Consider the following 27768-nt stretch of genomic DNA (forward strand, 5'->3'; position numbering starts at 1 on the left):
GGTACACCAGCAGGTAATTGATAGCAATGTTATTTTATTTGTTTTACTGTTTGTTGTTGATATAAATACTGGATTTGCACTTGCACATTTATTTCTGCTTAGAAATAAGTGTTAATATATAGTTACAGTAGAAACAGAATCACCATCATAAGTGAACCCCAAGGGGAGTCGATTTTCAGCTTAACGCTGATCATTTTTCCCGTTTGTTTAGACTGAAGACATCCTGTCTCAGCTTCTTGTAACTGGTCAGAAAGTCCCAACCATCTAGAAAAGTGCTTTCACGCTGCAGAAAACCAGATTGTGCATCTCGGCAACTTTCACACCTGTCTCTTTTGGTCGGAACCAAACAAGGCAGATGTGTTTCTTTTCTGTTTTAATCCTCACCTGGCTCTTAAAGGTTATGTCTACTGATTTATTTTACGTTACAGCAAAAACACCCATGATTAATGAAAGTGGCAGTCTATAGTATTTTGTGTCTAAGCTGAAAGCAGAAGTATTTCTGAGTGGATTAGAGATAAAATATTGTGTTTAATGGTATCAGTGTGCTGAACAATCATCCCTGCTAAGCCTAATATATTAATTCTAAAAAGTAGGGTGTCGGGTCACTTTTTGCGGGAGTTCTTTTGGCCACGTCACACGTCTTTACATACTTAAGTCAGACGTACAGCCTCTAAAAGAGGATCTGGCACAATTTTACTGAACGCGAGCAGCTGATGGAGCAATGGAGACTTCAGAAGGGCCCATTCACCCATAGTAAAAACAAAGAAACAAAGGAGAGAAGCGATAGAGTCCACGCTAAAACCAGGATTATTATCGGATTGGTGTTTGAATAGTAGAGAGAGCTCCGTAAGTGATGCTATGCTCTCTCTCTCTGGCTGAACATAACCTGGAATCGGATTCATCGCTCTGAAAGAGACCAAATCACACCGGCCCAGTTTAAAATGATTCTTCTGAATGCTCTGTAAAACCTACCTTACCCATTCTCACCAGAGAGGGCTCTAAATCCTCTAATCCCAAAATTAATTCATACCTTTTGCGTGTTTTAAGCTGAGCAAGCCATATTTTTTGTGCCCTCATGATACCACACACATATCAACACACCCTAAATCAAGCTGCACAATGCACAATTGATGTCTCGCTTTCAGATCGCTAAAATAGAGCCCCTTGTATCGCTAGGCCATCTCTCTCTGAACTATTTTATACTTCTAACTTCTAACATCCTTCTCTTTCTTTCAGCTCAGCACATCTCTGTGTTTCCTGTGCCCTAAACACATGAAGTTGAATGTGTGCTTTGCTCTTTATAACTGCAGCTGTTTCGTTCCAGCCTCTTTCCTTCCAGGTTTCTTAATTAGACGCATGATTTGGACCGTTCTTTCTCTGTTGTGCTTTATTTTCCATGTGTGTGTGTGTGTGTATGTGTGGCAGCTCCTCCTGACTGCTTCTCTCTGCATTGTTCCACTGAGCGCTCCCTCTCCTCTGTATCTGATGATGTCTTTGGTGCCACAGCTGTCTTGGGTCAGTTGTGAGTGCCGTGGCAGAGTTTGAACTTTGCGTTTATCCGTAAAAGGACTTTCTTTTCTGGCCGTTTTTGGAACGAATCAGGTTTCCTGTCTTCTCCACTGTTTCCACTCATAAAAAGAGGATGCCGATGAACTGGAGTGACCTCACTCTTTTCTCTCTCACTCTCTCACACATGCTCACTTACCCACACACACACACACACATGCACAAGCATGCACTGCACAGCAAGCAGACACACAGCTAGAGCTTATCTGCTCTGTTTAGCACCTGCAAATAAAACACATATATATAATAATTCATTCAAAAAGCTTTTTTTCATTTTTCTTCAGTCTGCTTCAAATTTCGGTAACACTTTCTATGAATGTCATCTCCATTAGACTCTATAACCACATTCATAACATATTATAATGCATTCATAAAGCATTATAAACATGGCTATAAATATTTATAAAAATACATAACCCATTATAGCCATGTTTATTAAGCATTATTTGTGAACTTGTGATCATAATACATCTACAAGCTGTGTTTATAATATATATGTTAAAATAGTATCTATATATCTATCGTTAATAATATAGTCCCACAATGAAAGTCTGGCACTTTACTGTTATAGAGCGCACAAAGACCTGTTATAATACATTATAATTGACTATAATTAATATTATATTTAAGACAAGAATAATTAATGAGTGGTTAAAATATATATTTATAGGATTACTGAGGGTTTGTTTGTAAGTTGGAAGCTTTTTTGTTTAGTCTGTAGGATGGGAATGATAAACATAATAAACATGGCTATGATGAATTATACATTTTTATAAATATGTATAGCCATGTTTATAATGCCTTATGGATGCATTATAATGTGTTATGAGTATGTTTATAGAGTCTTATAGAGATGACATTCATAGACAGTGTTATGCAAATCTATTTAATGGTTTTCTCATCTTTATCTTTTTTCCCTTATTTGGTATGTGTTACACGTCTGTTTTTAGTGGTAGCCGTGCTGTAGAGAACAATGGAGTGAAAAACTGTAACTTGTAACTGATCTAGCCTTAAAGGAAAAATCTGTTGTGAAATTGAATTTGGTTGTAATTGAACATGAAAACGAGTACAATATTTGTCAAATAGTTCACCTCTATTGGTCCCCAGCATTCTGAAATTGTGATATTGTAATGATACGATTAATAATGTAAGCTGTGCATCAGTGACCCGGAGTAATATAAACGGTATTAGGTATAATCAATAATCTGGTAGATATCATAAGCAGCAAAAAAATTATATTAACATTTCACATATGACACGTGACGATGTTAACGATGATAGTGCACATGTTTATATTGCGATATTGATGCTAAAACAATATATTGTGCAGCCCTTATTTAGTATTTGTACTAAAAGAGGTGTTGTGCCGTCTGTATTGAGATAAAATATGTGTGACCTGAGACATGTCCATGCTTGTGTGTGTGTGTGTGTGTGTGTGTCTGCAGAGGTGGAAAGTAATGAATTACATTTGCTCACATTACTGTAATTTAGTAGATTTTATGAGTAATTTGTAATTTTTAAAGTAGTTTTTAAAATAGGTAATTTTACTTTTACTCAAGTACATTTTGACACAAGTAGTTTACTTCACTACTTTGGAAAACTCCCCGTTACTGAGTAAAAAATAAAATGCTGGGGGAAAAAAAATTTGTCTGAATTAAAAAAGAGGTTTGAGTTTTGTTCTCCATGGCAGCGCAGCTGAACTAGCATGAACTAGTGTTTATTACGGTTAGCGGGAGAGACGCTGTGTGAATCAGCTGTGTAGCCTGGGGTCTGTGTGCGTGGCTCGGGGGAACCGGTGCTCTGTGGTACGGTGGCCGAGAAAGCCCAACGCAGTGCAAATTGAAAAGCGCTGCAAAAGCACAAAACACATCCATCAAAATTACAACACAGGCGCAGCAAATAGAAAAACGCGCTGCAACTAGAAAAACGCGCTGCAAATAGAAAAACGCGCTGCAAATAGAACCACAACACAACGGAAGTGAGTCACAACACAACGGAATTTTCCCGGGGGACCTTAAAAGATACTGTACCAGCTAAGCTGCGTCTTCAGTAACGTCTCGGACTTCACTATGTGTACAAAGGACAATAAGTGGCAAACAAGGCGTTTTGTGAAGCAGAACTTTTAATAATATGCACACAACCGTGGTAATCACAGGTAATAAACATAACTTACTTTTCAGAAGCTTGTTTGCCACTTATTGTCCTTTGTATACAGCTGGTACAGCATCTTTTAAGGTCCCCCGGGAAAATTCCGTTGTGTTGTGACTCACTTCCGTTGTGTTGTGACTCACTTCCGTTGTGTTGTGGTTCTATTTGCAGCGCGTTTTTCTATTTGCAGCGCGTTTTTCTATTTGCTGCGCCTGTGTTGTAATTTTGATGGATGTGTTTTGTGCTTTTGCAGCGCTTTTCAATTTGCACTGCGCTGGGCTTTCTCGGCCACCGTACTGTGGAGTTGTGTTACCCATCGATATGTGCTTCTTTACAGCACTGCGCATGCGCCCACTAATAGTTTTTTGTGTGATTTCATGTTTTTAATGATAATTCCTTAAGTTTTTATTGGATACATTAAACAATCTGCTTGGATGTTAAAAAAACTGGCAAGTTAAAATAATAATGAACTGTAAAACTATAAAAATACGGTTTATTGTCACCTATATGAGCAAACATTTTAACAGTAAAGAAAACAAATGGATCATAGAAACCTATACCACTTGTTCTTGAAAATGTTTTATGGGATGGTCTGAACAAATACTGCCTGAAAAATCCAAATTATTATTTGGAATAATAATTAATTAAAAATATTTAATTTATGATTTGTACTTTTTTACATCAAATAAATAAAAGTAACTATGTAACTTTTACTGAAAGTACATTTTTAAATGAGTACTTTTACTCGAGTAGACTTTTAGATGGGTACTTTTACTTTTACTTGAGTAGAATTTTAGCAAAGTAGAGGTACTTTTACTTAATTACAATTTTTCAGTACCTTTTTTACCTCTGTGTGTGTGTGAGAGAGAGAGAGAGAGAGAGAGAGAGAGAGAGAGAGAGAGACTTTCATGAAGGGAGAAGGAGAAGGAGGAAGTAATTGGAGTACCTTTATATCCCAGCTGTTCTTTTCAACAAGTCCAAAAAAGAGCAGAAAAAGAAGGAAAGTGTGCAATTCGGAGGCACTGGCCAATCATAACTTCTTAATGTTTTTCCAGTCTGGTTTGGGCTTATGTTGGGCAGAGAGCTTCTCTCAAAGAGACTATTTCAGAGTTTACTCATGGCAATTATACTGAGGGAAGCCATTGCCTTGTTTATTGTTCAGGAATTTCTAAACTAATGTCAAAGACCTCATAATTACCAGGTCAGTAACGTCATGGAGTTAAAAGGAAAGAGTTTATTAAAATCTAATTTAGGAAGGACAAGCAGGGTATGAACAGAATGGACAGTTTCCTGGATCGACAGAGTAAAGTTGTTTTTTTTTTTGTTTTTTTTTGTATTATTATTGCGGAAATCCTTTGCCTTGTTTATTGTTCAGCGATTTCCAAACTAATGTCGAAAACCTTGTAACAATAATGTCGTAAACTTAAAAAAAAATTGAATGAGGGCTTATTAAAGTCTGATGTAGGAAAGGAAAGTATATGGTTGATATATTGATGCATTGAATAATATATTTTTTTATCCTGCATTATTAGTCATTGTTTTTCTTTAATTAAAATGTCATCAGGAATCCGTCTGTAGTCGATGTGATTTCGTGGGAACTTCTTTTTCTTCTTTTTCCTTTTGCACAAAATTTCTGCCATTTAAAAAGTCTGCTCGTTTGAAATACAGTCATCCGACGGGTCTATGAAGAGGAAAAACTTTTTTTCTGCCCTCCCACCCCCCCAAAAAAAGAGTTAATGAGGTCAAAGACGATAATTTTTTAAATAGCTTGTGGCCTAAAGTCCGCCATCACCTGACTGCCCTAACAATAACTGGCTGTGCCACACTCACCCCACCCCCCCCAACCCCCACCCCCTCTTTTTCTTCTTTTCTCCCAGAGTAAAACAGTCTCATGATGTTTAATGCGCTCATCAAATGAAGCTTGCAGAAATGCAACCGTATTTAAAAAAAAAAAAAAAAAAAAAAACATAAAAAAAATTTGAGTGTAATAAAGAAAGGGAAAGAATGTCGTGAGTTTTGGCGCTGGAGGCCCACCTCTGCGCCCCGGAGGTCCGGAGCGTTTGAACCGTAGCTGCGGAGCGGGCGACAGCGATGCAGTCGGACAGCAAGGCTTTAACCGGGCTGCTCTGGACCAATGGGGAGCGAAGGAGCAGGTGATGGATTAGCGCAGAGCTCAGAGAGAGAGCTATTGAAGTCGCGCTGCATTAGCACATATTAGCACGCACACAGGCTAAAGGCGCTAAGCAGCTTAGCATCTCACATCACCCCCCACTACTAGCCAGCTCATTTGACTAAAGCACATTGTATTCATTATTAATGAAGTACTTGCAGAGTGTGTGTGTTCCTGAAAGGAAACTTGATGTCCACAAAGTGATTGACAGATTTAAAGCAGTGGGTCTAGTAGACTACTTCCCCATACCAAGCATTTATTAATAGTTTAGTAATATCTATCTAGTAGAAGTAATCAATAATCTAGTGAGTCAGCTAATTTCATGACTTGTCTTTAGGCATGCGACTTAACTTCAGTCTTACAGAGTTGCTGAAGTGACAGTAAATGCTGTAATTTGAAAAATACACACATATAATATCTTACAAAATGCATATTTTATTATATCTTTTTTATGGGACAGCACTGAATATATGATAATTTGATATAATGTGAAATAGCCAGTGTACAGCTTGTATAACAGTGTAAATTTGCTGTGTCCTCAAAATAACTCAACACACAGCCATTGATGTCTAAACCACTGACAAAAAACATTAGTACACCCCTAAGTGAAAATGGCTATTTTGTGCTCAATTAGCCATTTAAGGTTTGCAAGGTCTCAGGTGTGAATGGGTAGCAGGGCTGATAAATTGGGTGTTTTGGGTTCTATTCTCTCATACTGTTCACTGGATATTCAACATGCCACCTCATGGCAAAGAACTCTCTAAGGGTATAAGAAATTCAAAATATGGCCTAGTTTGTTTTTAACTGTTTTTAACACTCTAAATCTAAGATGACCAAGCTCATACAGCAGTTTTCCAGGACGGGTTCCACGTGTTCAGTGTAATATCCAGAGGTCAGCTTTACAAAATACACGCACGAGTGCTGCCAGCATTGCTGCAGAGGTTGAAGATGTGAGCGGTTAGTTTGCAGTGTACTCACTACAGTTGCCAGTGGTTTAGACATTAATGGCTGTGCGTTGAGTTATTTTGAGGGCACAGAATATTTACACTGTTATACAAGCTGTACACTGATTACTTTACATTGTATCAAAGTGTCATATCTTTGGTAATGTCCCCTGAAAAATATAAATATAATATAATATTTACAAAAATGTAAGGGATATGCTCACTTTTTATGAGATACTGTGTATATTGTGATTGAGTGAGTGTTTTTCAAAATCATTCTTAGCATTTCAATTACCTTTTAGTTGACTCTGCTTTTTTATCTGGAAGGTTATGGCAGTCAAAAACTATGAAAATATAATTTGGGAAATTACTTATATTGAGCCATTTCAAAATAGTGCACCAAACCCAAAGAATATCCAACAGCCATGCTGAGATGGGAAACTTACCACTGTCCAAAGGATAAAAGGATGTCCAAAATGAAAACACATCAAACAAACTAAAAACACTGAAACCCCTATACTGAAAAAAATATATAAGTAAAATCTACTTACATTTTTTTCGCAACTTTCGGCATTTGTTTTTTTTTTTTTTTTTTTAAGTAAATTTAATTTCATGTAAATTTAAGTAACTTCAACTCGGTTTTAAGACTTAAATGTTACATAGATTAAATAAGTAAACTGAACTTCAGTCAATCTTTTAGTAAACTTTACTTCATTTCTGATAACAATATTACCTAATTACAATTACTTAATCTATACAACATTACTCAAATAATTTATGATACGTAATATATTGTAATTCCTGAAATGTAGTTATTTTTTGTTAAAACACAAAATTTAAGTATACTAAAAAGAATGTATTACATGCCATCCATGTGTTGAGACAGTGAGACTTGGTCTGTTTACAAAATAAATCTTTGAGATTATGTAAATATTTGAATGTGTGTTTTAACTAAAAATATAAAAAATTCAGGAATTAAAATATATTATGTATCATAAATTATTTGTAATTAGGTAATATTGTATGCAGAAATGAAGTAAAGTTTACTAAAAGAAAGGATTGACTGAAGTTCAGTTCACTTATTTAATCTATGTAACATTTAAGTCTTGAAACCGAGTTGAAGTTACTTAAATTTACTTTAAAAAAGCAAATGCAGAAAGTTGCGAAACTTTTTTAAAGTAAATTTTCCCATCATTTTTTTTCAGTGCACAAGGATTGTGCAATTTCAAAGTGCATATCCTCGTTTTTCAACTTTTTTGAATAATGCCATATCTGAGGATGTATGCATTGTTATATTTGCTGTGTTGTAGCATTACACAATTAAAAAAAAAAAAATAATAATAATAATAATAATAATAATTAAAAAGACATAGTACATACAGACATATACACTTCTGTATCTTTTTTCCTTCACTTTTCTATATGCATGAAGAGTGCATTGTTTCTGACACATGTGAACCACACTGTGGTACCATGGTATCCTGAAAATGTGTGAACAATTTGCTGTCTTCAAGAAAATTAGGCCTGTGCCCTTTTGCTTGCCACTTTTCCCGCCTCTCTCTCTAAAACCACATGTTGTGGTTTAGTTGCCTGTTGTATTGCATGTGCACTTCTGTTCTTATGTGGGAAAACGCCTCAACAAATGTGATTTTCTATATTGTTTCTATACTGTGCGGATAGTTCCTTTTAGTTGTGTTTTTTATGAGTAAAAAAGAAGAACCTCTAATGATTGCTGAGTCTTAGTTAAACGCAGGCATGCAGTGTGGTGAGAACTGAACATAAGTGCAGCCTCATTTGTAAGTGAGACTAATCACATGAGCCCAATGAGGTTAACAGGAATTTGTGACTTTTTTGGATTAGAGAGCATCAGCCGCTTTTTCAAGTCTTATTCCTAAGAAGTGGGAAAAGAAAGAACTTGCATCAAACAGAAATTGTTTGCAGGTTTTTAGTTGGCAGGACTTACAAATGGATTTGTACTCTGTAAAGGTTAAGTACATCACAAGCAAAAAAAGCACTAAGTACATTTAATATCTTGGATTTAGAGAACAGTCTGGCCCAGCCTTTGAATAGTGATACATCTGGTTCAGTGCAGTGCTAATCAGTGATTTATTCAGCTTCAAAATTAAGCAGCTTCACAAACAAAATGTTCTATATAAAATGTCTTGTCTGACAGGTAGAAATGTCCCTGATCGGGGTCTATCACATAATTTCTAAAGGATCGAACAAAGTACTGCCACTATGATCGGGAGCTCGCCATCAGCGGCTGGAGCCCTGAGAGAGCACAACTGGCCTTGCTCTCTCTGGGTGGGCAGATGGCGCTCTCTCGCCACATCAGTCCTAGGGTAATGTTGATCAGCACAGGGCATCTGTGAGCTGATGTATTGAAACCAAGTTGCTGTGCTTTCCTCCAAGCCCTAGCTACTCGGAAATGCTACATCAGCAGCAGTTGGCCTTGTAAATTAAGAAGAAATTTGAATTAAAATGGAAAAATAAATTAATGAATTATTACAAATAATAAAAGAAAAAAAATGTAATGTAACATTGTTACTCCACAAGTTCACTATAGACTCTATATGCAGCTAAATTAGTGTATATTTTCTTCATTTAAGCTATTATTAAAACTTCTGCCAGGCCTAATAAACTACATACCACTATTATTACTGCCTCCCTCCCAAATATACAGAGGAAATCCAGCATTAAAAAATTATCATGATCTTATGATCTTATCATAATTAATCACAGAATTTCTGTTGTTGTGTGACATTTTTTAGTTATTTAGTTTATTTAAGAAAAGTATATGCATATTTAAATTGAAATCCTTTATATTGGTCATTTAGTACTTGTTGTTTTGTGCTGAAATTGACTGTTTTAATACTGTTGTTTCAATAATGATTAAAAATTTAAAAAATAATAATAATAAGGGACAACTTGGATGTGTTCTTTCTTCTTTTTTACTTTATTGCGAAAAGTATCGAATCAGGACTGAGTCTCGGCAGATACTCAAAATCAAATAATGCACAAAAAAAAAATGTGATCGGGACATCCCTACTGACTGGTTAAAATACATGTATATGAAAATAATGTGGTAAGTTGGTTTTGTATAGAGGAAAAGCAGAAGGCAGTGGCTGTATGTAATTATACTCTCAGGAGTATAAATGTTTGTGTAATGTATTGTAATTTATTATATTGTGTGTATTTGGTTGTTGATTTATTCCTGTTTTGTTAAAGTTGGAGGAGCTGATGGCAGCCTTGGAGAAAACGAGACAAGAGCTGGACGTCACGAAGCAACGGCTGTCCACCACGCAGAGCTCGCTTTCTGAGAGGGAAAATAACCTGTCCAGCTTGAGACAAGAACGACGAAAACAAATGGAGGAGATTCTAGAAATGAAGTAAGTATGAAGTTTTTTCTTGTATATAAGCAGCCACTGTTGGAATTTTAGTTTAGTTCTCCAGCACCGAGGCTGGTTCAGTAGATTCTAGAAAAGGAAGAGGAAATTCTAGAAAAAAAAAAAAAAACGGCCCTGCAGCCTCAGTACTTCCTCCTTAGTTGTGAATACACCGGTATTGTGTGGACAATGCACCCACGTCCCATGGGTCGGAGGGCCAGCAATTCTTCTCGGGATTAAACACGATATTCCTCGCTGCCCCGCATATTTACTCTAAAAATGTCCTTATAATATAAATGTGTAGTAGCACAGAGACGATAAATAAACGTAAAAAAACTCGGAAAACACACAAAGGAGACAGAGCTACTGTAACAGGCAGCCACTCGCTTCAGCACTGGAAGTATTAGCATTAGCCGTTAAACCCAGCACTAGCTCTTTCCCCTTTCAATTGGACTGTAGTCAGCGTGTTTGCTGTGTTAAAACAAGCTATGTGGGACAAACTGCTAGCTAATATACTAGCATTTACTAGCGCTAACTACAGCTGGCTAGCACTGCTAAACGAGCCTGGATTTATTAGCTTACTGTAAACAAAACGGAAACAGTTTACTCAGTCAGAATATTTTCAGGAGAGAAATCTCTGTAGATTAACATCCAGTTCTAGGTTGACTTTAAAAGAAAACGTTATTTTTTTTCTTTACGAATTACTGTTTTGCTTTCCCAGCTTGTCCATTAGAAGGGAAATAAGACAACACCCTTGTTCACTTCAAGTATGCGTTCTTACTAGTGTTGCTTAATGCACCTTATAATCTAGTGCACCTTGTGTATGAAAATAGACCAGAAAATAGATGTTCATTGATAGTGCACTTTAAAATCTGGTGCACCTTATTGCCTGAAAAATATACTAGAAAAACTAAGATTAGAAAAAGCTTGGTTATACAGTATGTATGTGTTGTGGTAGGCAGTGACCAGTGATATTGCACATAGGTTGATAGTGAATAAATAGCAAATAAATAGTAGATAAATGGTGATATTAAACAAAGTGATGGTAAACAGATACTGTTAAACCTGGTGAATTTATCTATTGTACATAATAAAACATTACAGCAGTAATAAGCAGAGTTTTATTCACATAGTAATAAATAGTGAACTGCTGTCTACTAAAAGCACAACACTGATTAAGTGTAAACTGTGTGAGTGCATGTAAAAATATTATATCTTTATTTAAGTTTCGTAAAACAGCTAAGAATCATGATGATTAAAGTGGTGATGAAATAAATGTGACGAGACATTTCTGACGCAATTATTCTGTATGTCTGTTAAACAAGTAAACACTTATGCAATTTCCCTCCTATTGTCAGTACATGAAAGAGAAACAATCTTTGGATTAAGAACTTTTGGCAACCAACAAGCAACAAACACTGTGGGAGGACCACAGATATAGAGTCCAGGTGTGCGTCTGACAGGGGGAAGGAGAAAGATGGAGAGTGCAGAGGGGCATGTGTTATCTCACTGCTATTTGGGCTCCATGTGTTCATGATTTAAAAGAGAGAGAGAGTGGTGTATTCTGTACTTCGACTTTTACAACTACTACAACATATACGAGTGTTCTTATAGATCACCCTTGTTTACTTCAGTTAAAATGCTCAGTAGGAGGGCCAGGAGTCTAAAGTGCTCCCACTATGATTGGGAGATCTCTGGTTCGAATCCCGGTCATGCAGCTTGCCATCAGCTGCCGGAGCCCTGAGAGAGCACAATTGGCCTTGTTCTCTCTGGGTGGTTAGATGGCGCTCTTTGCCCTCATCTCTCCAAAGGGTGATGTTGATCAGCACAAGGCTTCATCTGTGAGCTGATGTATCAGAACTGAGTGTGCTGTGATGCTACTCAGCAATGCTGCATAAACAGTAGTTGGAAAAGAGGCGGTGCCTGACTTCACATGTGTGATGGGGAATATACAGCTGACTAGCAGCTGTTTAGTTGGGACAATTGGCCTAGCAAAATTGGGAAAAAATGAAATAAAATTATAAAAAAAGAATAAATGTCCAGTGGAAAGATGTTAGTCATAATGTTGTAACTTTAAATTCTAAAATTCTACACTTTTTTTTTTACATTTTCCCTTAAACTTTTTCTCAATATTTTTTAATGTCTGCTGGTGAAATTCTTATTTTTTATTTATTATTTTTTTGTGGTGCATTTTCGCACTTACACCATCAAATAAAGCAAATAGAGCAACAAACAAGCTAACAAATATTGGTAATGTTACACACTTATACACAATACCAATAAAATGCACAAAAGAAGTAAATAAAAAGTCAGATTTTTTAATCAAACTCTGTAACATAATCTCATAGTAGATGTATCTGCATACAATCCCAATTATTGATAAACTGAAGAGATGACCATATCCAATTGAATAAATCTGTTGATGAGTGTATCAGCATACATTTCACACTCCTTAGGTATTTATTTTTTTTTACAATTTTATACCAATTCTTAAGAGAGGGAACCTTATTATTCATCACATTTTATAAGACGGTTAAATACTCTTTCTTACTGCATAATTCCAAATACTTAACACATTTTTATCTTTTTATTTTTATTTAAAAGTTTTTCATTTGGAATGCCAAAACATGAATGAAATAGGATTGCAGTCTAGAATACAAACAACTGAGGCCCAATACTTTTTTATACTTCATTTTTAAATGAAGAACTTTTTAAAGTGACCGTCATGTGTGTTATGAAGTCATGTAGGGCCATTTAAAAGCATGCCACTGATGTTCTTGACACTGTTATGACCTTTAATTTTGGAAACCCACAGCATACCTTTGTAATTACAGCAGCGTACTCAGAAGTAAAGCACATTCCTGTCATTTATCCACATTACAGCATTCACCTTCTCTCACTTTCTGCTTTCCCTGCACTTTAATAACTCAGTAATTATGCTACTCTTACACAGAGCGTAAATGAAGGCGAGAGAGTGTATAGTCTCTCTGACCGACAGCCCGGTTTGAGCTGCCCTCACAAAGCGCCCCTTAATTCAGACAGACAACCAATTTACATGTAAGTGGATTCAGATGGCAAAGCCAAGGGTGCCCTTGTCTGTAACTGTGCTCTCTCTCTCTCTCTCCGTCTCTCTCGCTCTGTCTCTCTCGCTCCCTCGTTCCTGAACAGTGCTGCAGTGTTTTAGGCTGTGGTATTTGGGTAGATTTGCTGAGGATTGTGGCACTAATTTGGCTGAGTGTTTCAATCCTGAAACAAGTTTCGGCCTTACACCCTCTTTTAGCTGAAAGTGAAGGAGTCTGGGAAAATTACCGCTCACCAGGAAAAGAGGGCCAACATGTCACATGACATGAATTTCTGAAGTACTAGTGCATGACAAAAAATAATTTAATATTATCAAAATTGTTGTAAAGAAAATTTGCTGTAAGAATTTTGGGTAACACTTCCTATGAACCCTGTATTCATAATGTCTTATAAATGCATTTATAATGCATTATATGACATGCATAATACCTTATAAGGACTCTAATAAGACTGTATAATAACTCATAAGTACTTACAGCGATATTCATAACACATTATAAACTACAATTGTAAGGGTTTATAAAGAAAGGGCTTATAATGCCTTATAATATCTGTTTGTTAGTACATTGGGCAATGTAGTGTTGTAATGCATTATAACACAGATTTGGTATAAGTTGGTATAATGCATTATAATATACAGCTATGGTAAGCTTTTGTAAATGTGTTTAACACATTATTAAGCCTTATATACAGTCATTACAGGCTTTAGGTCAAGTGTGTTTTCAAATGCTTACAGTAAGGCATGATGACATTTACTTCACATTTAAAACACACTTCTCTTAAAGCCAGTAAAGAGCACTCATATTGCTTTATAAGACATTACAGTGAGGCATGATAAAATTGACTTCATATGAAAACTCACTTCACCTAGTCAGTAATGACTGTATATAAGGCTTAATAATGTGTTACACACTTTTTTAAAAACTTAGTTTGAGAAATCATTGCTGCATATTATAATGCATTATAACAAAATATACCAAATATGTGTTATAGTGCATTACAACACTACAACACTATAAGTACACTGTACAAAGTACTTATGAGCTATTATACAGGCTTATTCCAGTCATTATAAGGTATTATGCATGTCATATAATGCATTATGAATGCATTGGTTCATATTAAGTGTTACTGAATTTTCCTAGGAAAACACTGCAGTGACTTTAGACTTGATATAACACAGTGCACACACTGCCAAAAGTACCAATTGGTCAATAAACAAAATAAGGGTTGGCAACGAGACAAATAAACAATACAGGGCTAGGCAAGAGAGTGGTCAAAAACGGGTCGATAACAAAGAAACAAACACAGAAGAATAAAGGGAAGAACAGAAGACAGGGGGTATTTATACTAGTGAGAGCAGGTGTGAGCAATCTAGAAACTAGGTGAGCCAGAACACCGAAGAATCCCCTGATCAGGAATAACCAGGAGGTCTGGCATAGGTGCATGCTGGGATGTGGAGTCTTTGATGTGTGTTCTAGAGTCCATGGCAGGCAGATTTGACAATGTCAGGACTGATATCAGTTTCTTGATTAGATACAATCTAATCTATACAATCTGACTGGCTTTCTTACATACACTGTCAACATGATCTGTAAAACTCAACAGGTGATCTAAATGTATCTCTATAGATTAATAACACAGTTTTTATGTTACCATCAGTGTTAGGCACGCTACTTTGAAAAAGTAATTAGTTATAGTTACTAGTTACTTCTCCAAAAAAGTAACTGAGTTACTAACAGAGTTACTCCACTATAAAAGGAACTAGTTACCAGTAAAAGTAACTATTGTGTTACTATTGCACCACCTTCTCAGAGCGTGTTTCATAACCTTACAGCCCACCTGTTTACAACTTGAAAACGTCAAGACCCCCTAATAATTAATTATAATAATAATAATAAAAAAAAAAAAAAAAAAAAAATAATAATAATAATAATAATAATAATAATAATAAAATATCTAAAAAAAAAAACAGAGTAAAATAAACTCTTGCTAGAATAACTTTACCCTGAATGGGGATTTAGGCTTTTCAAAATATAGTAAATTATCTTCTTACTGGAAACATGCTCTTATATTGTGCTTCTTTTGTATTTTTACCTTTAAATATACACACAAGAGTAGCACGGTTTGACAGGGTAGCACAACTCGACAGAACACCTGATGGGCATATCCATGTGGGCGTATCTGTGACGTTTTTATATATTCAAATCCAGCAACAGGTGTAGTCAATGGTAAGTTTAAGATTTTTAATCAACCTCACTGTGATCTATAGTTCTATAAATCCGTTTTCAGCTGGTTGAAAGGCAGCTGTTCTGTGTGTGTATGTTCCTCCCTCACACACAGCGGAACTTTTTGTCGGAGGGCGGGGCTGTGCTCATGCAGCGGCTCTCTCTATTTAAATGAATAGGATGTGCTGTGCTGGTGGACGGGGAGAGGATGTGTCTTTCTAAAATTAGATTTCAAGTCGCGGGCCACAAAATATCTCTCTGCGGGCCGCGAGTTTGAGATCCCTGATTTAAAGTGCTCACTACAGACTACTGTCTTCCTCTGAGGATGAGCCTGCGGACCCCTAGAGAAACCCTGGTCTCATCCTCCTCTCCCTTGTGACTCTCACACACACACACACACACTTGCTCCTTTGTCTGTATGCTCGAAGTTTAAAAAAATGTTTATTGAGTGGCTAAAGAGAGTCAAGAGTCAAGAGGCTTTTATTGTCATTACATCTGAGTACAGGTACACAGTGTGATGAAATTACGTTCCTCCGGAACCATGGTGCAACATAGAACAACAAGCAATAGACAACATAAAGTGCAGGAGTGACGACAGTGCAACATAAAATTATAAAATTATAACACTAAATAACAATAAATACAATAAATACAAAAGACGAGACAATTTAAAGACAGGACAGTGCAGTACCGATACGGTATAATAAAGTGTATAGTGGGGATAAGGTGCAGAGATGTGTGACATACTGTAACATATATAATCACAGCAGTTACTGAGGTAGAGTTTATAGTTTTTAAGAGTGCAGCAAATAAAGTCATGTCAGCCTCTGTGTGCTGACTGGGTGTGTGTGTGGGTGAAGTTCAGTTCATTGTGAGTGTAAAGGGGGGGGGGGTGTACAGTTTAGTTTTGTGTGAGTGTGTTGGGTGAGTGGTGGGTGGGGTGGGAGTTCAGTTCTGTCTCTGTGCGTTGAGAAGTCTGACTGCCTGGTGGATGAAGCTGTTGCAGAGTCTAGTAGTGGAGGCTCGGATGCTCCTGTATCTTCTGCCGGACGGCATCAGAGCGAAGAGTCCGTGTGAGGGATGGGTGGGGTCGTCCACAATGCTGGTGGCTTTGCGGATGCAGCGTGTGGTGTAGATCTCGGTGATGGAGGGAAGAGAGACTCCGATGATTTTCTCAGCTGTCCGCACTATCCGCTGTAGGGTCTTGCGGTCTGAGGTGTTGCAATTCCCAAACCAGACGGTAATGCAGGTGCTCAGGATGCTTTCTACAGTCCCTCTGTAGAACATGGTGAGGATGGGGGGTGGGAGATGTGCTTTCCTCAGTCTCCGCAGGAAGTAGAGGCGCTGCTGGGCTTTCTTGGTTATGGAGCTGGTGTTGAGGGACCAGGTGAGGTTCTCTGCAATGTGAACACCGAGGAACTTGGTGTTATCCACAATTTCCACAGCAGAGCCGTTGATGTTCAGCGGGTGGTGGACACCTGGAGCTCTCCTGAAGTCAACAACCATCTCCTTGGTTTTATCCACGTTAAGAGATAGGTTGTTGGTTCTGCACCAGTCCGTCAGCCACTGCACCTCCTCTCTGTATGCTGACTCGTCGTTCTTGCTGATGAGGCCAACTACAGTTGTGTCATCAGCGAACTTGATGATGTGGTTTGAGCTGTACTTTGCAGTACAGTCATGAGTCAGCAGAGTGAACAGCAGTGGGCTGAGCACACAGCCCTGGGGGCGCCGGTGCTCAGTATGGTGGTGCTGGAGGTGTTGTTTCCAATCCTGACTGATTGTGGTCTCTCAGTCAGGAAGTCTAAAACCCAGTTGCAGAGGGAGGAGTTCAGGCCCAGCAAGCTCAGTTTTCCAATCAGATGCTGAGGGATGATGGTGTTGAATGCTGAACTGAAGTCGATGAACACGTCTTGAAGCACGTCGGCACGATTGCAGTACTCAGAGAGATGTTGTAAATGTCCGTGAGAACATCCGTGAGTTGTTCTGCACATCCTCTGAGCACTCTGCCAGGAATGCTGTCTGGTCCTGGGGCTTTCCGTGGGTTGACTCTGAGTAGAGTTTTCCGCACATCAGCTGAGGACAGGCACAGTACCTGGTCGTTTGGAGGAGGTGTAGTCTTCCTTGCTGTCGTGTAGTTCTGTGCTTCGAACCTTGCGTAGAAGGAGTTCAGTGCATCTGGAAGGGAGGCATCACTGTTACAAGCAGGGGAGGGTGACTTGTAGTTGGTGATGGTCTGGATGCCCTGCCACATGCGGCGAGTGTCAGTAGTGTCCTGGAAGTGGGCGTGGATTTTCTTTGCGTAGGTGCGCTTTGCCTCTCTGATCCCCCGGGAGAGCTTGGCTCTAGCTGTTCGGAGGCCAGCCCTGTCCCCTGACTTAAAGGCCTTGTCTCGGGATCTCAGCAGCACACGCACCTCTGCAGTCATCCACGGCTTCTGGTTGGGGCGGGATGTGATGGTTTTGGAGACAGTAACATCCTCAATGCACTTGCTGATGTAGCCAGTCACTGAGTCTGTGTACTCCTCCAGGTTGATGGAGTCATCAGAAGTAGCAGCTTCTCTGAACATGTCCCAGTCAGTGTGCTCAAAACAGTCCTGAAGAGCAGAGATGGCTCCTGGAGGCCAGGTTGTAACTTGCTTCTTCTCTGATTTGGCACGTCTGATGAGCTGTCTGTATGCTGGGATGAGCATGACAGTGATATGATCAGAGTAGCCGTAGTGGGGCGGGGCTCTGCTCTGTATGAACCGGGAATGTTAGTATACACACAATCGAGCAGGTTAGCTCCACGGGTTGGAAAATCCACATGTTGGTGAAAGCTGGGCAGCAGAGCCTTCAGATTACTGTGATTGAAATCACCAGCAACAATAAACAGTCCGTCGGGGTGTGAGTTCTGGAGTTTGGAGATAACAGTGTACAGTTAGCATTAGCACCGTTAGCATTAGCATTAGCACTGGGTGCTACATACACTGCTATTATGTACACGCTGCTAAGCTCTCTGGGCAGGTAGAATGGCCTGGCTCTGACTACAGCAAACTCCACCAGCGGCGAGCAGTAGCTGGAGATCAGCGCAGCGTTGTTACACCATGCTGTGTTGATGTAAACACACACCCCACCTCCACGTACTTTGCCCGAGAGGCCAGCGTCGTGGTCCGCGCGGTAGCATAGCATGCCGCTCACCTCAATCGCGGAGTCCGGGATGGAGTCCGTTAACCACGTCTCCGTGAAAACGAACACACAGCAGTCTCTGAACTCGCGCTGGGATGTCCGCTGGAGCCGGAGATAGTCAATCTTGTTCGGCAGGGAGCAAACGTTGGAGAGAAGGAGAGATGGAACCGCTGGCCGGCTGGAGTTAGCCATTAGCTTAGCGCGGACTCCGGCTCTCTTACCGCGCTTTCGGCTCCTCGCGCAATGCTTGCGGAGAGACCAAAGTAACGTGCAGTAACGGGGTGTGGGAAATGGTAACGCCGTTATAGTTTCAGTTAGAGTAATTAGAGTAGTTAGATTACTCCTTACTAACTGGCATTAGTAACAACGTTTATTTCAACGCCGTTACTCCCATTACTGGTTACCATGTGTTCAGGACAGGACCTGCATTCACACAAATAAAAAAAATATATACTTTATGTTTAGGTATCCACCTCTTTCTTGCTCACCTCAACGTGTTTTTTTTTCTTCTCCTTGAGACGGAAGAAGTCTCTTTTAATGTATAACAATGCCGTTTGTCAGTGGGAAAGCCCTTCTCTTGAAGAAGCTTTTGAAGGAAACCCAAAACCATAATGGCTCTAGCGATGCAATAGCGGTGTAATAGCTTGATAAATTCCTCACTGAAGAGAGTGCATACTGTTTTCATTTGCCAGTCCCCTGTCATACACTGAGCACTTTCCCTGGAAACATGCTTGGCTATGTTTCACGAGCAGGTCGTCTGAAAAGCCCGTTCTGATCTGATCTCCTTGCTTAGCCTGCATAACACTCACACTCATACACACTGAGACATGCGGAGAAGAGACAGGATAAAGAGTTGTGTTATTAAACCCTTGAGATATGTCTGGTATGAATGTTGCCGGCCATATGGCACACTTATGCATGTATGTGTGTGTGTGTGTGTGCATGTGGGTGTATATGGTGCATGCTCTTCTAAGAGATAAATTATTCAGCTTTGGGTTCACCAATGTCATACTTATCCCATTTATCACATTTATTTCTTAGTTGGACTCATCTTGTGCTTCCTTCCTCTTTAGATAGTCTCTCTTTTTTATTGGAGATAGAAAGCAGTCTAGTTAAATGTGTGTGTTGCAATGTGCTAACAGCTCTGGAAAAACTTCAGTTTCTTAATCAGTTTCTCTGATTTTGCTATTTATAGGTATGTGTTTGAGTAAAATTGAACATTGTTGTTTTATTCTATAAACTACAGACACCATTTCTCCCAAATTCCAAATAAAAATATTGTCATTTAGAGCATTTATTTGCAGAAAATGAGAAATGGCTGAAATAACAAAAAAGTTGCAGAGCTTTCAGACCTCAAATACTGCAAAGAAAACAAGTTATAGTATAATTATATTCAAGTTCAGAAATCAATATCTGGTGGAATAACTAAGTTTTCATGCATCTTGGCATGTTCTCCTCCACCAGTCTTACATACTGCTTTTGGATAACTTTATGCCACTCTTTGTGACAAAAACTCTTGGTTTGATGGCTTGTGATCATCCATCTTGCTTTTGATTGTATTCCAGAGGTTTTTAAGTTGGTAAAATCAAAGAAACTCATCATTTCTAAGTGGTCTCTTTTATTTTTCCAGAGCTATATAAACCTTGGACTTTGGGACAGCCATTGCTATGGGTTTAACTTTGATACATACTATACACTGTATGGACAAAAGAACAGGGACACCAGTACTTCTACACCAACAGGAGGTTTTATGATATCCTGTTCCAAATTCTCAGCCATTCACATGGTGAAGACGCCCCTCTTTGGAGCTATAATAGATTCCACTTTTCTGGGAAGAAAAAGATTTTTACAAGATTTCAGAGTGTATGTGGGATATTTTGTGCATTTCTCCAGAACATTATTTGTGAGGTCAGATATGATGTTGGAGAATACCTGGCTTGCAATCTCCATTCTAGATCATTCCAAAGGTGTTGGATGTGTTTGAGATCAGGGCTCGGTGTCAATTTCTTCCACACTTCATCTGTAAAGGCCTTTTTTCACAAAGCTGGAAGTGAACATTTGTCCAGACTTTCTTGGGGACCAATCTTACGTCATTAAAATAGCTTTGGAGTTTAGTATCTTCAGCTGAGACATCCAAAAGCGCTGCACTGTTAAGATACCAACATGCCAAAGTCAGAGTGCACCTGCTTCTTAAAGTAAATGGCAAGCAACACAATGATTGGTTTATTTCACGTTACAGCCAAAACACACCCATGATTAATTAAGAGTATTAGTTTAGTCCCTTTGCATGTTTTGAGCTGCGCACCCATGACACCAAGTGCGTAATTGACATCTCATCTGTAGATCTCTAGAAAAAGGCCCTTTAACAATTTCTTTAACATTATTTTGTCATTCGCCAAACCCATACTCCTCCATTAGCTTATTAGATAGAAGAAGGAAAGGTAAACATTTTCATTTTTTATTTCTAGATACAGCTGCTTGACCTAGGGAACCCATGCTATAAGCTCTGGCACTGAGTTTTTGTGTTGGTCTTAATGCTATAAGAGGTTTGGAGATCTAATGGTATTGACCCAGCAGAGCATAGCTGACTTTTAGTAGTTGCTGTGGTTTGTAAAATAATACCACTCAGAGCTTATTATACTATACCATAGAATAATAAGAGGAAGGAATTGCACCTGTGGCCTACTATTACAGTATTACAGTACTGTGCTGAAATGTAATGAGTTCTTTAGAACCACCCATTCGTTCACTAGTGTCTGATAAGGCAGATTACACGGCCAGGTGCTTGATTGTATACAACTGTGGCAGTAAAACATAACTGAAGCACATAAATTTGGTGATTAAGAAGCATGTCAGTCTGTTTTTTTTTCCATATAATTTTTAAATAACTATATTTTGCAGTGTAAGAAACATTTAGAAATTCGTAGGGAATGCACAATAGCTAAAACACAATTACAATCCAATCCAATTTGCATCATAATTAGCAGTTTTGACAAGCTTCATGCTGACTGCCACTATTGTTATTAGGCTTGCAATGTACTTTTTTTCTAGGTATCACTGTCATGCAGCATCAGAAAGCATATAATCAAGTCTAATCAATTTTGCAGTTTGCAAAAGGATGATTGGTCCCACATTTCTTTTTCTTTTTAATTACTTTATCCTTAGCCTAGTGTGAATCTTCTCCACCAAACATGTATTTGTCATAGATTTGAATTAAAGAAGGAAAATTATGTAATATATTTAATTATTTCTTTTACTCCAAGGTTTTATTTAGCTAAGCCGGTTAGCCACCCACTCAGCTGCACTTCCCCTATCACTAGCAGTGCCCAATAGCATTACTGAATAGCCAGCACACTTGGAGGAAAGTGCAGTGACCCAGCTCTGATATATCAGCTAACAGATGCCTATGCTGACCGACATCACCTTAGGGGTAATAAGGAGAAAGAGCGGCATCTACCCACCCGGAGAGTGCTTTCTCTGACTCTGACTGCTGATGGCAAGCAGCATGACCCACTTTTCTTTGGGTTTATTTACCTGCTTTGAATTCAACTGTTCTGCAATTGGGTTCAACAACCCTATGGGCTGGAGAGCTACTAGTCTGTAGCACTCCATCTCATTACACTTCATTTTCCAAAACAGATTTTTTTTTTTTTTGATCCCAAGACCCCTGCTCCAGGAGGCAAACATGCTAACCACTAAGCCACTGTGCTTTAAGGTTATGCATAAAGGTCGGTAATCTGGGTTTATGAATGAGCGAATGTGTTAATGTGTTTCTGTTTGCCCTCAGTGTTACAGTAAATCTGGCAGTGCGTTTTATGAATGTACTTTATTGACTCATAGTGCTTTCATTCAGTGTAGATGATTATTATCCTTGTGGATTTCATTCATACGTGCTGCTGTTCAAGCCTCCAGTTAGATAAGATGATGTTCCCTTTCCCTATTTACCCAACAGCTGTTAATTATAGACTATTCAGCAAGACTGTTTGTATCTGAATCAGTGAAGGACAGAGAGTGTACAGTAAGCACCACCATTTATTTGGTTGGGTGCATATATCTGGGATGCAGCCTAAAAAAACTATGTTTTTATGGCAACACTTACTAAAGACTTTATATCAGTGATTTTTAAAACTGTGGTAAGGGTACCGTTGGTGATATGTGAAGCACATCAAGCCGGTACACTAACTAGATGACATCAGAAAAGGACTGGAATCTATACATTTTCCGGTACCTGTATTTTTTCTAAAATTATATTAATTAGTGTTTAGTGCTTAAACCGTTTGATCATGTATATAAGCTACACTTCAGTCCTTCACTCTCAGAACTACAGTTTTATAATTACTAACATTAGTTTTATTGGTCCAACAGAAAAACCCTGTGGAACACCACAAGATCTGCTCTATTAACCAACAGTCCCCAACAGTTCACCACTCTGACTGGAGTTTCAGCTGCACTATAACTGTAAAACTGTAAATGGAGAGAAAAAAATCAGATTTAATAATGTATTTTATTGAGATTTTAAGTGATTAACCAACACAAAGTAGCAAATAATTATGAAATGGAACAACATTTCTACATGGTTTTTAATTTTTTTTATCAAATAAAAATCTGTGTAATAAAAAAAAAAGTGTGACGTACAAGTATTCAGCCCAGAGTCCAGCTGTGTGTAACTTAGTCTCAGTATATATACACCCATTCAGTGAAATTCTCAGTGAACACTAGTGAACAAACAGCATCATGAAGACCAAGGAACTCACCAGACAGGTCAAAGACGCAGCAATTTTGTGGTTGTAATGCAATTTTGTGGTTGTAAGGTGTCAAAATGTGGAATAGTTTAAAGGGGTATGAATACTTTTGCAAGCCACTGTATAAGGCATAGATGTGCAAAATATGCAGAAATGTTATTCAGCTAGTAAAATGTGTGATATTTAAAAAAAAAAAAAGAGGTTTAGGTAATATATAGGCCTACTATAATTGTTTTTTCAATATTTTTTTTGTTTTGTTTTCCATGTCAGTACTGATGTTTTAAAAATAAGAAAATGCACCGGAGGCATAGAAAATTAATGGAAAAGTTATGTTTTTTGGTTAAAAAGAGTATAAACCCTGATATCCAACAGCATTATTACACATTGCATTTTGTTGTTGATATCATTCACCCCGAGTTTGCATGCATGCATATGTTGCTGTGGATGATTTTTAAGTGGTATCTTGAGTTTTTGGTTTGATTGTGGTACCTGTTCTAAAATGTTTGAGATCTGCTGATCTAGACAGTATTTATACAGAAGGTCTTTAGTATTAGTGTAGCATGTTTAGGCAAAAAGGTGAAAGCCTCACTGCTAAACACAAGTGCTGCTGCGTCCAGCTGTGTTCGTGTGTACGCTCACATGTGCTCGCGTGTGTGCAGATGAAACAGAACACGTCACGGCCTGAAGAAAGGTGTGTGAGAAAGCGTTTGACCCCACGTGCCCCCGTGACCCGTGCAGCAGCAGCGGCAAAGCTTTTCCAGCTTTGTAGCTTCGGCCTCCGTGCGCACTGTACTTGAAGTTCAGCTTTACTGAGTGCAGGGTGATGTCTCTATTCTTAGCATATGTGCCTATTGGAGAAGGGGGAGGGAGCACCCCATATGTTCACTGGATCCCCCCCCCTCAGTAAATCACTCCGCTCTTTCTTCCTTCAAGCGTAAATCTCTTTCTTTCTCCATCTGTATCTTTTTTGCTCTGCATATTTGCCCTGTGGTGAAGGTTATACCTCCTCTCTTTCCGTCTCTATAACCACTTATGTTTCAGTGACGGTTTCACAGTTATTACATAGACTGTAAAGGAACTGTCTTGATGCGTTCTGTGCATGTCTTTTAGCTGTGCATGAATTTTATCATGCTAGTTTCAAAGCACCTGCTCTGGTCAACCCAAAACATGAGGTTATACAGCTCTGAAAAAAATAAGAGATCACTTAAAATTGATGAGTTTCTTTGATTTTACCAATATGAAAACCTCTGGAATATAATCAAGAGGAAGATGGATGATCACAAGCCATCAAACCAAACTGAACTGCTTGCATACATTCATTCAAAAGCAGTGTGTAAGACTGGTGGAGGAGAACATGCCAAGATGCATGAACACTGTAATGTGATTAAAAATCAGGGTTATTCCACCAAATATTGATTTTGGAACTCTTAAAACTTTATGAATATGAACTTGTTTGGGAGAAATGTTGTCTGTAGTTTATAGAATAAAACAACAATGTTCATTTTACGTAAAAACATATACCTATAAATAGCAAAATCAGAGGAACTGGTTCAGAAACTGAAGTGGGCTCTTAATCTCTTCCTGACCTGTATATGCATACATTAAGCAAAAATAAAATCAGGTAAGCAAGTTATTCTTAGTAAGATTTCTTAAAATAAGCAATTACAAAGTCTTAAAATGAGTGAAGAAAAACTTAAATCAATCAAATATCCCTTATTTTCTAGCTTATATTTATACACAAATAGCTTGATCAGTGATTTTTGTAGGGCTTATTTTGAGTTCAATTTACTTAAAATAGGGTGAAAATTAAATTTAAAAGTAACACTGAATAACAATCTTACACTTAGAATACTTAGCAAGACAAAAAAAATCTTATCAGAGAAAAAAATAAGATTTTTTGCCTTGAAATTAGATAAATTCACTTGCTAAGCTTAGTATTGTTGCGGTGCAGACTTTCATTGCTATCTTGGCTACGCTCGTGCGCTGCGCATAAACCGCTGCACGTTATACAAACATTTACATTTACATTTACATTTTCGTTTAAGGTATTTAGAAGACGCCCTTATCCAGAGCGACTTACAACAGTGCTTCAATGTTACTTTAAATATCCAAAGCTTGTTTGTAGACTAGGATCAACAGATACACAGAGCTTGATCATGTTTAGAACCCTAGGAACTAAATTAAATAATTTTGACCTTTCAGGCAGTATTTGTTCAGACCACCCATAAAACATTTTCAAGAACAAGATGCATAGATTTCTATGATCCATTTTTTTCTTTACTTTTAAAAAGTTTAAAGTTATGGTCATATAGGTGACTATAAACTGTATTTTTATAGTTTTACTGTTCATTATTATTTTTTAACTTGGCATTGCTATGCTTTAACTGCTATTTACATGTTTTTTTAACATCCAAGCAGATGTTCCTAATAAATAAATGTTGGTCGGTGAAGCATATATTAATGGGAGAACTCAATTTGTTTTTTTATTTAGACTATTTGTTTTTTTTTTCCCAGCATTTTATTTTTTATTCAGTGACGGGGAGTTTTCCAATGTAGTGAAGTAAATTACTTGTGGCACAATGTATTTAAATAAAAGTTAAATTACATATTTTAAAAACTACTTTAAAAATTATGAATTACTCATAAAATCTACTCAATTACAGTAATGTGAGTAAATGTAATTAGTTACTTTCCACCTCTGGAATTAACACATACCTTTTTCATGCTTTAAACTACACAAGGCATACTTTTCTCATTGTTATGATAGCAAAGACACACTGGCATGCCCTAAATCAAACAGCACCTGCATCTAAAATAGGGTCTGGTGATTCTTTACATGCAATATAAGAGATGAAATATAAGAGATGGAAAACATAGAAGATAAGAAAAGAGAAAAGAAGAAAGTTTCAAAGTTAGGGGGCAGCCATGGTGAAGTTTGTGTTTGAATAGAGAGCAGGAACACCAGTGGGACATAGCACAACAGCTCTTTCACAAACTGCAGGCCGCAAACCAACATGTTTACTCAAGTTTGTACGATTTTGTTGACAACGTTAAACACATGTTTGTCACTTACCTTCCAACTATGTAATTGCTCTGTAATTAACTGCAATAAAGATTAGTGCAATGTTAACACACGAGGCCGTCTGGTGCCACCATACAAAAGTGCTATTTAAAATTTACACTTTTAAATCTTACAAGATCTACAATAGCAGTGCCAGCTTCACCATGATGGTTAGCCAAAGCTTTCGGTTCCAGTGACTTCGAGATTTTGGGAGGTATAAAAAGCCCTTTTAAGTCTCAAACTGTGTAAAATAAACAAGCCCAAGAAAGACAGTCTTGCTTTGACTTTTTAAAACCAATTGTGAGCCCAATTTGTTTGCGGGACTTAAAAAAAAAGGAAACAAAAACAATATTCACAAGCTCGGCTGAATCTGTTAAATTTTACAGTGTTTGTAGTAAAAGATTGGGTCTGCTTTTTTGCTTTTTGCTCCGCTTCCATTATATTATGTTGTGGTGTCGGGAAATTTCTTTGGTTTGGGCACATTCCCTTCTTGCAAATGACAAGTGTGGCTAAATCAATCCAACCTCAGCCCATTAAAAAGCACAGCTTAGTTTACAGAGCAGTTTTTACATAAAGAGAGAGAGACAGACACTTACATCAGTAGGCCTGGCTCTGTGTAATAAAAAACGAACAAGGCGGTGTTATTTTGTTTGGCTACCAGATTAAACAATGTGGCTTTTCGTAAATTGCCTGTTTTTTTTGCCGCTGCTGTTGTTTTTCCTTAGATGTGGACATTAAAGTCTGACAAGATAACAGTGAAATAATAAAGTTTGAATATAGTACAAGAAGTACAATAGAAAAAGCTTAAAATACCAGTGAAAGAGCAGGTAAAAGGTGTTGAAGACTGGATTGTAAGTTATTTATATACCATAAAAAAAAATATATACCATCATTTTTTCAGTTTAAAAGGCGCACTATCAATGAACGTCTGTTTTCTGGTCTATTTTCACACATAAAACTCACCGGATAATAAGGTACATTAAGTTACACTAGTAAGGATGCCTACATCGAAGTGAGCAAGGGTGTCACCATGTTTCCCTTCTAATGGGGAAGCTAGGAAAAGCACTATATTAAACAAAACTATTTCTTAAAAAAAAATAATAATAATAACATTTTCTTTTAAAGTCAAACGAGCACTGGATATTAATCTACACAGATTTCTCTCCTGAAAACTGTTTATTTGAGTGATTAAAGCGCTTCTGTTTATTTACAGTAAACATAAGTTTCCAATATTATGTCTAAGGGTGAGTCTGTGCAGTTTCTCCAGCACTAAGGCTG

The 27768-nt window shown here is 37.8% G+C and overlaps 1 protein-coding gene across 5 annotated transcripts in view; it reads left to right on the top strand.

The window, feature by feature from the left end:
- The window catches only part of LOC103032091 (ERC protein 2), a 452130-nt gene that overhangs the window by 268669 nt on the left and 155693 nt on the right, over window positions 1–27768 (top strand). For all 5 annotated transcript variants that reach the window (XM_049485683.1, XM_049485682.1, XM_049485684.1 and 2 more), the window contains one exon: window positions 10057–10217. In XM_049485683.1, coding sequence (XP_049341640.1) covers window positions 10057–10217 — 161 coding nt within the window. The remainder of the gene's footprint in view (window positions 1–10056; window positions 10218–27768) is intronic.

This window comes from Astyanax mexicanus, chromosome 12 (assembly GCF_023375975.1).
Source record: "Astyanax mexicanus isolate ESR-SI-001 chromosome 12, AstMex3_surface, whole genome shotgun sequence".
Lineage (NCBI taxonomy): Eukaryota > Metazoa > Chordata > Actinopteri > Characiformes > Acestrorhamphidae > Astyanax > Astyanax mexicanus.